We start from the raw sequence: 14668 nt of genomic DNA, 5'->3' as shown, positions 1-14668 counted from the left end.
GCAAGCTCATTGACCATTATGATCATAACCCCAAAGTTGCATGCAATGATCAATTTCAAAGACAAGACTCATCTACTAGCTTCCAAAAAATTCACCAAAACTCACAAGGTCATTGACCTAATCACTGTTGAGTATATATATAAGTATATTATACTCCTGCTGGTGCCAGGCATTGAAAAGAAAGATACGGAAACTTTTTATACCAAGGTGAGGTGAAATGGAAGCCATATGAGTCAAGAAATAATCAAACTCATGCTTTGATTTAACTGGTACACAATGTGTTCCCAAAGAATAAGATAGCAGAGTCAAGACTCGGTCTAGTGCATAATGATAGTCAAAATTACAGCTACGTGGTGACCTGGGGCCTGCCATTCTCAACCAACAAAAAACACACAAGAGCAAGAAGGTTGAAGAAAGTCAGCAAGCGTATCCTGTAGGCCGTCAAGTTCTTATGAATAAGGCGTCGATTGATGGCAGAGGAAAGCGGAAGAGAATCGTGATTTCTGAGGTGTCCTCCTCTCCCATGAAGCGTAAATCACCGATAGAGGTCGATCATCCTTCGAGGTGGAGAAATGGAGGAGAATGATCTCCTGTTTCCAGGGGGGGCGACAGCAGCGGCAATTCAGATCGTCGGGAATTCTAGCAAAGGGCCCGTCGACATGAACAATTACCAAAATCGCAGAGAGATCGCCCTGTCGTCTCCGCCGTGTGATAGATTGGCAGCGTCGCCTCCTCGAGTCTTCGCTCCACTCCGACCGGTGCAAATGATGCGTCTAAAGCTGTAGGACGGATGATATCACCACAAACATGGGGAAACCCAGGCTTGTTTTTTGCGTAAAACAGAACAGAGAATGAACGCCCGTAGAACAGAGAATGAACACCTGTAGAACAGAGAATGAACGCCCATAGAACAGAGAATGAACGCCTGTAGAACAGAGAATGAACGCCCGTAGAACAGAGAAACCAGAAAGAAAAATAAAATTTCGATTGAGATGAATTGAAATATAAAAACTGAGAGGAATCGGAAAAAAAAAACTGAGAGGAATCGAAACAAAATAGAGAGGAATCGAAACAAAAAAAAAAACCAAAAAAATTTAGAATGATAACCAAAAAAATCATACGGTACCTTGACGGGGAAGGTTCCATGGGGGAGTATAGTAAGACGACGAGCTCCCTCAAGCGGCATTAGGCGGTCGGAATCTTCTGGCACCTTCTTCCTGCGCCTGCTTCTACGTTGGAGAGGAGGTCGAAGAGGCGCCCTTTTCTCTCCTTCTCTCTATCTCCTTATCTTCTCTCTCTATAGCGCGTCTCTCTCTCTCTCCCCCTTCCCTTTAATTAATCTCTTAGGCTATCCCGATGATGACGTGGATATCCACGTGGCAGCCAGGTGGATTCCGTCTGGCCAGGATTCCACCTGGCAGGCGACGTGGAGATCCACGTCATCACCAGGATAGCCTCTTTTCAATTTCAAGAGTTGGGGATATACGGTGCGAAAAAAAAAGTTTAGGATATCTCTCAGACTTTTTTGAAAGTTTGGGATATACCGCGCTATTATCCCATTTTAAATCATAAGCCGCTATTCTTCTCTCTCTTCTCTCTTTAAATATTTTAAATCATAGCCACTTATGTTGACTTTCTCTCTCTCTTCTCTCTTTTATATATTTTAAATCATAGCCGCTTATGTTGACTATTCTTCTCTCTCTCTTCTCTCTATTTATTATATAATAATAACCACTCATTCTCTCTCTCTCTTTATTCTTATTTAAATAAATATATCCACTTATTCGCCCGAATTTCAGGCGAATGACGTGGATACTCCTTAGTAAATATTTAAATATATTATAAATGCCAAATAAATAATATATGTGTTATTTAAATATGTAAAAATCATTTCTTGGCTATATAATTGTCAAAAAATTATATAAAAATATGGAAAAATTCCATAAAAACCATGGAAACACTTACCAACCTTTAGCCAAGTATTTAAACCCTGTAAAAAATATTTCTTCACTGAAATGAAGTTAAATTCCATAAAAAATGATAAAAAATCAGAATTAATAATAAAATGAAAGGTTAAATGATCTATCTTTATTTTAATATGATAACATGCAAATATAGTCATTAAAACACATAAACATAATATAATATTCATTAATTAATCATGTTAATTTGCAAGTTATCAGCTACGATGATGGAACATTGTAATGAGAAGAAGAGGATGAAAATAACGGCGTACATCTAACTAGAGGCCTGTAAGGAAAGAAAACAATGTAAGACAAGAGACTAACCTTAGATGTCTATGTTCCGCTGGGGTCAAGGCATTTTACTAATGTATATTAGTCTCTAAACTTCTCCTATTGATCTTCCCCAAGCATTCAGGACACCAAGAACACTCCTGATGGGCCTTCAAAATTTCAATTTCTTTCAATCTACCTCTCTTGGAGAGAGTGAGCTTAAAATATGGTTTTTACAAATATCGGGGGTTCAATAAATAGATCCAACCATATTGATGGATAGAGGACATACAGAGCTACCGTAAAACAATTCCACTCAGTTAGAGTTTTGGATCATCAGAAATCAAGCATTGAAGTTGGACAATTCATAATCATTGATTTAATCCAAAGATTTGTCTCTCCCATTCCTCATCTGCTTCGCCATGTCCTTTGTAGAGTTTTTTCTTGTCATATCATTCAATGTAAACAATGGTTCAGATTTCCACACGTCATCCTCGATCGACATATCTCATCACACCATGTGTCGCTTTTGGAAAAGACAAAAGTAAGGAATTAAAGTATAATAATATAATAATAATATCCATAAAATAAAGTCAACCGCGTGTGATATGGTGCACCATGTCAACGGGTGCCACATCAACATGTGTTTCAAAAAGAACCAATTAAAAAAGTCACGGACACACCAAGTGTACATGGGTGCCACTGATTTCGGAACATGTTGGATGACACCATTATTATTGACAACTCAAAGTATTATAAAATCAATATTCAAAAATTTTGAGCCTCGATCTCATTTATAGAGAAAAAAAGGGCTTCTTTTATTGGGCCATCTCACCCCTATGATTAAAAAAGTAGGAAAGAGAATCTGCTATAAATAGACGTCATAACAGTTTGCATTCAATGATTGGCTGACACCAATCATTAACAAGGTCTTAATGACTAGCTGTTGTCAATCATTAACCATAATTTTGGGTTGGTCACCATTTGACGAATCAAACGTTAACACGTGACATGACTAGGGAACGACAAGCGTCATCCATCACGTCACACGTCACCGTGACATCACCGTGATGGATGACGTGACGGTGACGGTTTTAGGAGTACGTGACGGTGACTGTGATGGATGACGGGATGCTCAGGATGCGTGACGTGATGGAACGGCTGTCACGAATGACGGCCTTTCCGTTATTTCTAAATACAGTTAAAAAAAGTATTTTTAAACCTTTGTAACTGCATCCAATCACCAGAAAAGTCCCAACTGCTTCAAACTTTACGAGAAATTACACTAAATTCAAGATATATTCAGCCACGGCACTTTGAAGGCATCCGCTTTGCCCTTTGTGATCTGGTTATTTGCCATACAGCTATTCAAGACGTCTTTTGTGAACTCATCTGGGTTCTTCCCATCATCAATCAAACTGATCGCACCCGTAGAAATAAATAACAACTCAATAAATTTAACATATAACCCAAGAACAATCTAGAGCAGACTCACTTGATAACTTCCATGGGGATCTGGAAATTACAATTCCCAGCCAACTTTTGCATTGTGTCAAATTCAGCGACGAGGGCATTCCTAGGATAAGAAAAAAACTTGAATTTCAATCCATAGAAACAAAAACTAGGAAAGAGCAGATTGAAAGGAGAGGATATGGTTTCCACAATCGTTGTAAGAGGGGAAGTTGAGAAGCAGCGTTGAAGAAGGAGACAAGTGTTTTCTGAATTGAGTTGGTGATTCTGCTTTGAGTCGTCTTCTTTGTTGCTGTCCATGCCCTTCGTTGCGTCCATTTAGCCTGAAATTTTTCCTTTTGATTTTTTTTCTTTAAAATTCTTTATTTTCCTCTGCGATTCTGGCAATTCGTTGATAAATTGTTTCTTCAGGATACTGTTAGGGAAGATGAAGAACGAAACCTCAAACTTTTTCTATGGAAGTGCATTTAGAAAGCGTAATTTTATATTTTGACAATGAAATTTCCGATATCAAATCATCAAACGATCACCGAACTAAAATATTTCTATAACCAAAAATGAAATCTCCAAGACTAAGTCATCAAATTGCACCAAAACAGATTGTTCCCAATCTATGAAATGAAAATTTCTGAGATCGGACAGTCAAATAAACACCGAAACCAAGTATTTCAAAAGCCTGAAAAATAAATATTTGAAATAAAATCATCAAATTACGCCAAAATGTACTGCTCGCAGTACTAAGCGATTTGCCATTCGCACTTCAAATAAACACAGAAACTAAATTTTTAGGATTTTTCCCGTCAGCGGTGATGGTAATGCCGTCACAGTGACGTGGACGGGACAGGATGCCCAATAGAGGGACATGTGATGGAATGTGATGGTTGTTTTTGTATTTTCTGGGACGTGTGCGTGACGGTGACATGACGGAAGTTAAATCACATCACCGTCCATCACGTTCCGTCATCTGTTCCATCACGTCCGGGCCGTGGGACGTGTTGTTGTTCCCTAGGCATAACAGAAATAAAAAAAACCCAAGAAAGTCTTAAAATTTATTTTAAATTAAATGTAACCCATAAAATATAAATAAGTATTGTTTTTTGACTTAGAAAAACAATATCTATATGAATATACTATCAAAAAGTACAGGAAAAATCATATTGTGACTTAAAAAATATTAGCATACAGTGTCATAAAAATCACTTAAAATACTTAAATTTCATAAATTTTAAAATATCATTCTAAAAATGGACATAATCATTTTAGGCTTTATACCAGACCAATATACCCAATTTAATGTGAATAAATATGTAAATATCACTATCTTAACCAATTAATAATGTGTGTTATCAGATAGCTCTAGAAAAAAGTGTAGTGTTGTAAAGATCATGAAGATCATTGCTCATGGAGATATTATGATCGAATTCCATGGGCAGATAATATAGCAGACCCACTACCTCATGACTTTTCCAAGCATCACTATAAAAAAATCAAATTGTTGAATAAGGTTGATTTATTTTAGTCCAAGTGGGATATTGATGCATGTTATTCAAGTGTCAACTTAGTTATATCTCTATGTAGGAGATTGGTTTGTATAAAGTTCATTGAAACAGATATTTTTCATTATTCCTCTCATGTGATATTTAAAGTGAACTCCAAGAAGGTCCCATTATCACATCCGAAATAGTGATGCTATAGTTGTGAATCAGTTGATGACGCCTTTTCATTTTTTCAATCTTCAGGTGATGTCAACCAATAGACAAAATGACATGGGATTGAATCTGGGAAAAAATCCAAGTGGGAACTGATAAAAAACATATAATTTTAATGCATTTATTGTAGTGGAAAATTTAATAAAGATGGCACATATACATGACAATAGGTGATGGAGGATTGAATAGTGTTATCGTTACTTGCTATCTATCTACTCTCTTTCTTATCTCATTATCGTCACTACTTTCTATCTTGAAATTGTTTTCACAATATCCTGATTCTCTACTATGATCATCTTAATTTTAGTGATAAATTAACCTCCTCACCTTACACTTTTGCATCTCTTGACCCTATAGATAATACATATCTTCCCACATCTAATTAATCACTATTTAAAGATTATTAATTATATAATAACCATTCCATATGGAGACCATTCGTACTCATCACTAGTTCAATTTCCTTAAGTGAATACAATTTTATGTTTTTACTAATCGAACTCAAAATTATCAATGATGAATTAAAGCCCTAATTTTGAGTTTATCAAGATATTAAAGGTTTAATGAAATAAAAGGTTCTCCCACTTAATCCCTGGGGTCGTCCCCAGATTACTGCCACCTCCTATTGCTGTCACTGTTGCAATGAATCACCTCTGTTGAGCTTGAAGAAATAAGTACTGGTAGCTCAGTCCAGCATAGATGCAAGGCACAAAGACAATAAAAATGCAACTGAAAATTTGATGTTGAATTAGTCTCTGTTTCAGCATGTTATGCTTGCAATCATTTTCAAGTTGAGTCCTCAAATAAATGACCATGGACAATACGTCGTTGTATGCAAGAGTGTAGCAAGACAACAGGGTCAGGTTTCACCTTACTTGGGATTAATCTGATTGGCTGATATCTTGGCCAAAATACTTCTGAAGTGACCTTTCATGGAATATTTTACAAGGTCAAAATTGTTCCTACAAAGAGAGTGTCTAAGCATGTTGAAGTCGCAGAACATAGTCATAAAACTAGTTAGTCTATTTAATTTTCAGACCTTTACTACTTAATGTTAGTCTACAAATTAATTACGGCATAACGTGATGCCATATGTAGTTCTCCTTTTGTAGGAGAGGACAATTAGGACATTTGCCTCTGTGCCTACAAAATGCCTCATCATCTTGTACCCTTCTTGTGTGCCCACTGATCTGCCTCTCATTCTCCTCATTCTCTTCCTGCATAAAGGTGCTTTGCCAGTTCTAACTCTTCTACGGCCCCTCCATTCATTTCACTCCGTGTCTCTATCTCCTACTCTTTTGAAAGTGAAATATGACTGGTATGAGGAATTGAAGCACACTAGACGAAGGTCAATGGCCGAGTCTAGGCTACTCAGCTCCCAAAATGCAGGAATAATTTTGAAGCTCAAAGAGAGATCATGGACCCCAAAATCTGTATGACATAATGTTATGCACTCGCCTTTTCATCTCTGCATTGTCCCTTTAAATATGTAGTTCTCCTTTTTGTAGGAGAGGACATTGTGTTTGAAGTGAGTCTTTTACTTTTGCTGATGACGATCCCACCTGCGACATCCACTCCATTGGCTCTCAACCATTTTGGCCATCTCCATTTCGCCATCCCCCCTCGTCCTTGCCCTCGTCAGTGTCAACCATCCCCTTCTCCTTCCCTTCCTTTCTGAATAAGTTCCCTCAGAAGGAACACATCACACAAGAAAAAAATATCTACAGTCACTTAGGCTTTGCATTTTCTACTCCCACACCAGAGCAAAGTTACATGGAAGTGGCAGCTAGGAGAGGCAAGAGAGGTGTCACATATTTCAAGAGATGGCCGCAAGTTAAAGAGGTCAAGAGAGAGGGAATTACTTATGAAAATTCAAACGCACTTGTTGACAAAGATGCCATCACGCAGAAGGCTCATCCTTGGTAGGTACACGCCGCAGGAGATGCTCGACATGAAGGTCGTTTATCTTGGCAGCGAGAATGAAGTCATTCTCAGTCAGACCGCCTACAGAAATTTCAAAAAAATAATAAGATCATGTATTTTTTGCTCTTGGGTATTTAAGATCAAGTGGAGTGTTGAGAGAGAGAGAGGGAAAGATCTCAGATTAAAAACATGAATCCTAATCGTATAAAGATCGCATACCAACAGAATGCGTCCATAAGTCAATCTTAACATTGTTCCAGCCCACGAGATGAAGATCAGGATGATGCCCTGAAAAAAATGAGAATCCTAAGATGATGTTCATCCTGATTAAAACTTTTTTTTGAAGAAGTCCTGATTGACTTAAAAAAAATAACTGTGAAAGGCTTAGTTGCAAGAAAGTGTAAGTTTTATTTTCACCGAATAGGATTCAAATTAGTGAAAATGGTCTTTCATCAATTCATCTGCATTTTTTGAATATAAGAGAGCAAAACCTTCCGCTTCTGCAACATCGGCTACGAGCTGGAAGAATTCCAGAGCTTTCAAGAAACTCTTTGTTTTCCACGATCGTTGAAGCTTTAGCGGTCCACCTTCGTTTAGAAGGTCCCATCCATGTATCTGCGCTCGTAAAACCAGCTTAAAAAAGATCATATTAACGAACGAATGAAGTAAAATGTGTGCACTTGAAGTAGTTTAATATACCCCCAGCTCAGATTTTTCCAGAAGTTCTTTTGCAGAATGCTCCGACATCGCCCAGATATCTTTCGAATTGCACGGTGCGCATTTTTTGGCAGCTAAATCTAGCGCAGACCGAATAACTGATGAGTTCAGAGGAAAAAGCGGAAAAAATCGGAAACTGAGTGGAGAAAAACTATTGATGAATTGTACCCAACGGCGGTCAGAAACACCAAATATTGTTCATTTACGAACAAGTTGAAGTTATCTTAAAAAGGGCACCCACAATTAGGACTCTTTTCACTTCGATTTCATAATTTCATCAGAACACCGTTTTGTGTCAATGACCTCGAATCCTTTCCAAAATAAAGTCAATGACCGCGATTCATGCACATATTTGCCACCGGAATCCTTTCAAGATTTTTCACATTCCAACTCATCCCAGGCAATTGATCGGTCAAAGGTTGAGGGATGCAAAGGGTTTTTCCGGGCAAGATGATAGATCACTGTAATGCTTAAAACCCAGAAGCTCAATTGGGGAAAAAAATGCCAGCAGAAAATTAATAGCCCATCCGCCATAGAAAAATCTAACAAATGACACTAAGTGTGATAAAACACGAAACCGCACCATCCATTCCTTTGGCGGAAGCTTTGGAGGCGAAGAACGAGGAGGCCAATGCTCGTGGCCCAAGATGGCACGGAGTCGCCTGATTAAGCAGAAGTCGCAATTAAAAAGGTGGAACAACGAGGTAAAAACCCAAATACGAGAAGATGTGAAAGAAATCGAATATGGAGCAAAATGACATACTTTTCGCAGACGGTAGGGTTGTGACAAACGCTGAAAAAGAGGAGAAGATGAGAAAACTATCAATCGCGAGCAGGGCTTCCTTAGAACATTCATCTCAATCCTGACCGAAGATGGGCGATGAACAGAGAGTGTCGACGCCTGGCTTGGGACTTTGGTCGGCGGCAGCGGAGCTCATGCCACGCGTTGGAGAGCTTCTGATTTGTCCACCCCGCCATTTTCTGTGGAGTTTTGATGCTGGGCCGGAGCGATCGGTCCATAAATTCCATTACCTCACCATGACGACACACTATTTCGCCAGCCGATGCAGACAGTCTCATACTGTTGGATATAAAGACAGACATTGAACATGATATGGGAAATGCGAAACCTAATATCCGCCTTTACCTGTACCCAGATGATGGCTGATAGTACCCTATACCGGTTGCTAAAGTAACAATATAGGATATTTATGATGTAGAGACCAATACTGAACATGATATGGGAAATGGGAAACATGATATCGGCCTTTACCTGTACCCATATGATGGCTGATGGTATTGGATATCAGTTGCTAAACTAATAATATCTGATACTTATGATGTACATAGAGATACTGAACATGATATGGGAAATGGGAAATCTGATATCGGCCTTTACCTGTACCCATATGATGGCTGATGGTATCGGATATTAGTTGCTCAATTAACAATATCTGATATTTATGATTACAGACAGATAGTAACATGATATGGGAAATGAGGAACCTAATATATGTCGAGTTCTACCGGCCCAAATGTTGATGAACACGAGGATTCCATGCAGCGGAAGACATGTAACAGAATCATAATGACATCACTAAATCATGAAACAAAGTACCTTTGCACGGATCGGATCTGTGATTTCTTTGGACCCATGAGCAAAACAAGTTGAGCTGCTCAAGTGTGCACCCTCTAGACATATCCACTCGATCCTTAGCATGTTTGATGTTCTCCTTCTCTTGACGATCCCAGTTCTACCTCTATTATCGTCGTTACGCTTTACTGATCGCATCGTGCATAGAGAAGAGTCATGGGGAGAAGGGAGAAGAAGGGGAAGGCCCCTAAAAAATTATAGCCTGGGTGAATTTCATTCAAGTTCTTTCCCTATTTATACTAAGTGGGTATTTTTCATAAAAAACCCCAAAACTTAAGTATAGTTTTCGACATCCAAAGACCATCTTTGCGTGTCACCCTCTAAGTCCATGAATCAGTCTAGTTTATGACTTTAGAGGCCCAATAATATTTATTGGCCTTTCAAATAAAATAACTATATTTTCATATAGATTAATTAATGTCAAAGTGATTTAACCCAATTGATAGGTCGAGTCTCCAACACGTGGGGTGTCAAGCTACACCTCGTACTCTTGAAGGTACAAAGGAGTGTGTATCTGCTCACTCATGGGACATGTTCTTCATCAGTTACCATGTACATATAGTCCTTCATCCACTTAACGTTCAAAGGACGACTTAGGGTATGGTCAACTTTAAAATCCTAATCAGTCATCCAAGTTAGTACTGTTGCGTTTGAAAATCATTGGAGAACTTCCTCCATTTTTTCATTGCCTTGGACAAGGACTTGATCACATCTTCCTCCTTGAGCTGTCACCTCTTTTAACGAGGGTGGACAATCCCATCTTGACCATTCAATTGTCTTTATGAACTTCTTGATGCACCCAAACTAATACTATTTAGAGTCCCATGATTAGGGACACGCATGTCATAGTCAAAGTACAACCATCTATCCACAAGACATCTTTGGTGTTTCAGGTCTAAACACCACTAACACAGCAATGACATCAATCAAACTGATTGACATTTTGGTATAATATCGTTTAGGGATTCGTACAAATCAATTCAGTGAATTCTTTCCACTAAAGAGCACCCACTATCTATCCTTAGTGTTACTAATGGCTGTAGGAACAACCATACTCATCATATGAGTGAGGTTAAATAGTGTTTTTCTATCCAAATAATTTGTTGTCCTTCTTGAGTATCCTTTGAATAGGAATATTTAGAACATATGGTTAAAGTATAATAATCTCCATATTAAAATTTCATCATAATTCACTAAGATCATGTATTCATGGACTTCATTATAAGCATCACACGTGCACTATAATGAATATGTTGTATTAATGAACATCAAACGGCTCATGGAATGTCTTGGCTTGCGGCCATATATATATATACATCAATATCCGCCTTTACTTGTACCCAGATGATTGTTGATGGTATCAGAAATTGGTTGCTAAAGTAACAATATTTGATGTTTATGATATAGAGACATATACTGAACATGATATGGGAAATGGGTAACCTGATATCCCACTTTACGTGTACCTAAATGATGGCTGATTGTATCGGATATTGGTTGCTAAAGTAAGAATATCTGATATTTATATATCCCTTTATTGGCATCTTTTTTTGTCTCAACGGTTGGATAAGATATCAAACATTGGTCTTGAAAATCAGTTTTTTTATACATGAAAAATAATTTGAATTATATTTCTATTTAAATATATAATTTAAATAATTTGATCAATATTGTTGTTTCTTCATTGTTACGCTCACAGTTTTTGAATCTTGTAATGTTTCTCTTTTAGTGATTACATGTTTTCCTCATAATTTGACAATTGGTCCCGTCAAAAAAGTGAAACATGTCCTGCAGTGAAAAATAAACAGAAACACATCAACAAATAAAATCATTAAATACTTGACGTGATGACAGGTCGTTGCATGCCACATCAATATGTTTCTTATTTTGATAATTGGTGTGCTGCCATGTATCCGTAAAGGGATAAAAATGGGTCGACAATTGAAATTATGTGGCAAGGTGGATTGCACGCCATGTGAACGTTTCTTTCTTTTCTACCAATCACATGATGCCACATATGCACACCTTCTATTTTCATTTTTGAACTTCAAGGAGCACATATAAATAGATAAATTTTATGGGATAAAAATATCTTAATCATTCAAATCACGTGGTGAAGTGAAGTAAGCACCAGGTCAACAACTTTTTTTATTTTCTGCGAATCACATGAAGCCACACATACATGACCTCTTTTATTAATTTTTCAACTTCAAGGAATGTATATAAAACTATTTTAGTTTTAATCACATCTTTTCTCTATTGATTCACACCATTCGACAGCTCAAAAAATTAGAATTTGTCAGCTAATCATTGGTCAATATAGAATCACAATTTGAGATCCCAAAATTTCGCCTTTTGGATCAAACTGAAATTGAATGGTAAGTGGAGGCAAAATTTTGAGATCTCAAAATATAAAATAAATTTAGTTTGAATAAAATTATCTATGAAAAATATACTCTGGCTCACAAAAATAAATTCCATAAGAATATGCTGTTAGAGAAATTTGTTAAAAATACCAATAAATCTAAAAAATCAGACTATTACTTTTAAAACAGGCATAACTATTTTAGGCTTGATAAATTTAATTTTTAGGCTTGATAAATTGAATATTAAATCTAAAAATATAAAATAAAATAAATTTTCATAAAATGATCGATGAAAAATATACTCTGGCACACAAAAATAAATTCCTTAAGAATACGATGTCGGAGAAATTGGTTAAAATACCAATAAATCTAAAAATCAGACTATTACTTTTAAAAGGGACTTAACTATTTTAGGCTTGATAAAAAATGTAGATGATTATTTTAATGCAAAAACATGTAAATTTAAAGTATGATTTGTAGAGTGATTTGCTCATTAAAAATTATCTTTTTGTTAGTTTTGGTATTTTGAGAGCAAAGGGTTGAGGAGGTACATCTTGATCGAGACTAATGAAGAAGTGTCACCACTCAGCCCATTGGCGCAAGCCAATAGTGTTAGTGTGATCTCCATCTCTCTTAGCATATATCTTTCTCTTTTTTCTAGGTTATCAAAGAAAGCCAAAATTTTTAACATTCCTCACAACTGGCCTACTCTCCCCCTTTGCTACAATGTATCCAATTCATGCTCTGTTGTTATTCATGACAGTAAAAATCACTCCCAGATGAGCATCAGTGAACACTGTCATGGCGACAGTCTAGGTAATGTACTTCGATTTGATTTTTTATCGTTAAAAACTCCATAAATTATCTAAATGATGAAATAAAATCTGAATAACTTAAATTCAATGATAAATTATTCTTCTCATCATCTTAGGTTTAGCTTATAATTTCCACTAGATTGATTTATTCATTATGAGTTAAGTCTTAAAAATATATAAACATTATTAAAAGTTCTAAACTAAAGTTAAATTTCACTTACTCTATACTTGCATCCGATGGATTCCACCCTTATTCACTTATATGGGTTGAACGAGATTACATATATTTTTACATAAGCTTGAAACCTTGAACATCCTTAATTAATGCAAAATTCAAATTTATCCAATGTCATACACATGAATATTTTTAAAATGTGTAGGATAACTAATCCATGTAGAATGATGACATTATAGTTCACACATCATTACACCTATTTCGTGGACTTCACTATAGTTCAATGAGACAGAAGTTTCATTGGCATGCAACCATGTAATTTCCATTAGATGAATATTCTCAAAAACTGAGTCTTCAACTAATGAGAACCTCACACTAGGTAGTACTATAGACGAATATATGACTATTCCAAATTTGAGGTTTTGTCTCACTATTTTAATTTAAAACCCAGTAAAATATCGATTATAATTTTCCAATCAGTATTCTACAAAAATATAGCTTTATTATGAGGTCAATCTAAAGGTAGGCATTAATTCAATTTCATATTTTTCTAAGTATGGAAATAAAAGAAATAACCTCTCAAGTGAAAATAATATTTAATTTTTTATAATTTTAAATAAATTTATATCAATAATAAAGGTAATAAAAGGACTAAAATATTTTATATAATACATTCTAAATTTATTTAATTTTAGAATGGAGAAATGTGTTTGAATTTTTTATAATTTTTTCAAGTATTAAATTCAAATCTAAAACTACTGTAAGGATAAGTAATTACTTTTAAAGACTTTGAAACTTTTTTGAAATTTAGGAGTTATTTCAATTTTTTATTGAACTTTTAAATGATTATATACATAAACTACCTCTCTCAAGGTTAATGGTGGGGGTTGGTTATGGCGAGCGGTGGGGATGGGCATGGAACCTAGGAGTGGGTCCCATGTGAAGGGGATCCTTACTTCAAAGGAATCCCCTGGAGCCACCCAAACATAGCCAAAATTTGGCAGTTTGTAACATAGAATTGGGTAGGGTACCCTAAAAATATACTGAACATTGAAAATGATTTGAATACAGACGAAATGAAATGCAAAGTTAGAAGGTTGAATGGATGAAGTTTAAATGAATTTTAGGTGAATAAAGAAGGGTTAGAATGTATGATTTAAACTGAGAAAATGTTGGATTTGAGAAAGTGAAATGGTAGAAAATGGATCAATATAGAGAGAATGCAATGTAAAATAAAGGTTAAGTTGCGGAAACAAACAGAGATGATGATAAAAGCTTTTATATAGGAGTTGATTCCTTAGGAGTTGATGCTCAATACTTGAGCCCCCAATTCCTTAGGAGTTGATGCTCAATACTTGAGCCCCCAATGCCACTTTCAAGCTTGGGCCCTTGTTTTTCTCGAGAGTCAAGCATTTGTATTAATTCCTTAGGAGTTGATGCTCAATACTTGAGCCCCCAATGCCACTTTCAAGCTTGGGCCCTTGTTTTTCTCGAGAGTCAAGCATTTTTATCTACATAAATAGGATGAACAGACAATTAATACTTCTAAAAACTTACTTCAACCAGGTTGCACAACCCGAACTTCAGAGAGTCTAATCCTATTGG

General features: G+C 36.3%; 1 protein-coding gene across 4 annotated transcripts; it reads right to left on the bottom strand.

Moving 5' to 3' along the window:
* Positions 1–7122: 7122 nt before the first annotated feature.
* Positions 7123–9070, bottom strand: LOC144715229 (Transcriptional coactivator/pterin dehydratase). Of its 4 annotated transcripts, none has more exons than XM_078590158.1 (7): positions 8922–9068; positions 8817–8846; positions 8637–8715; positions 8036–8127; positions 7828–7951; positions 7556–7624; positions 7123–7417 (listed from the first exon to the last, which is right to left on the bottom strand). In XM_078590158.1, the coding sequence occupies exons 3-7, from the start codon at positions 8641–8643 to the stop codon at positions 7314–7316; spliced, it is 396 nt and encodes a 131-aa protein (XP_078446284.1). In that variant the 5' UTR covers positions 8644–8715; positions 8817–8846; positions 8922–9068; the 3' UTR covers positions 7123–7313. The 4 variants fall into 4 exon arrangements, with proteins under 4 accessions (XP_078446284.1, XP_078446283.1, XP_078446282.1 ...); XM_078590157.1 differs by having other exon boundaries at positions 8036–8133; positions 8922–9057; XM_078590156.1 differs by having other exon boundaries at positions 8817–9070.
* Between the last annotated feature and the right edge of the window lie 5598 nt (positions 9071–14668).

The sequence above is a fragment of the Wolffia australiana genome, chromosome 18 (genome assembly GCF_029677425.1).
Source record: "Wolffia australiana isolate 7733 chromosome 18, ASM2967742v1".
Lineage (NCBI taxonomy): Eukaryota > Viridiplantae > Streptophyta > Magnoliopsida > Alismatales > Araceae > Wolffia > Wolffia australiana.
Note: the sequence above shows the minus strand (reverse complement) of the source record. Positions and strands in the feature narration are given on the sequence as shown.

Coding starts and splice junctions, on each gene's coding strand:
- LOC144715229 (XM_078590155.1), bottom strand. CDS start 8,909: ATGAATGTTCTAAGGAAGCCCTGCTCGCGATTGATAGTTTTCTCATCT. Junction 7,952..8,035: donor TGGAAAAATCTGAGCTGGGG/GTATATTAAACT, acceptor TTACGAGCGCAG/ATACATGGATGGGACCTTCT. Junction 7,418..7,555: donor CTTATGGACGCATTCTGTTG/GTATGCGATCTT, acceptor AAATTTCTGTAG/GCGGTCTGACTGAGAATGAC.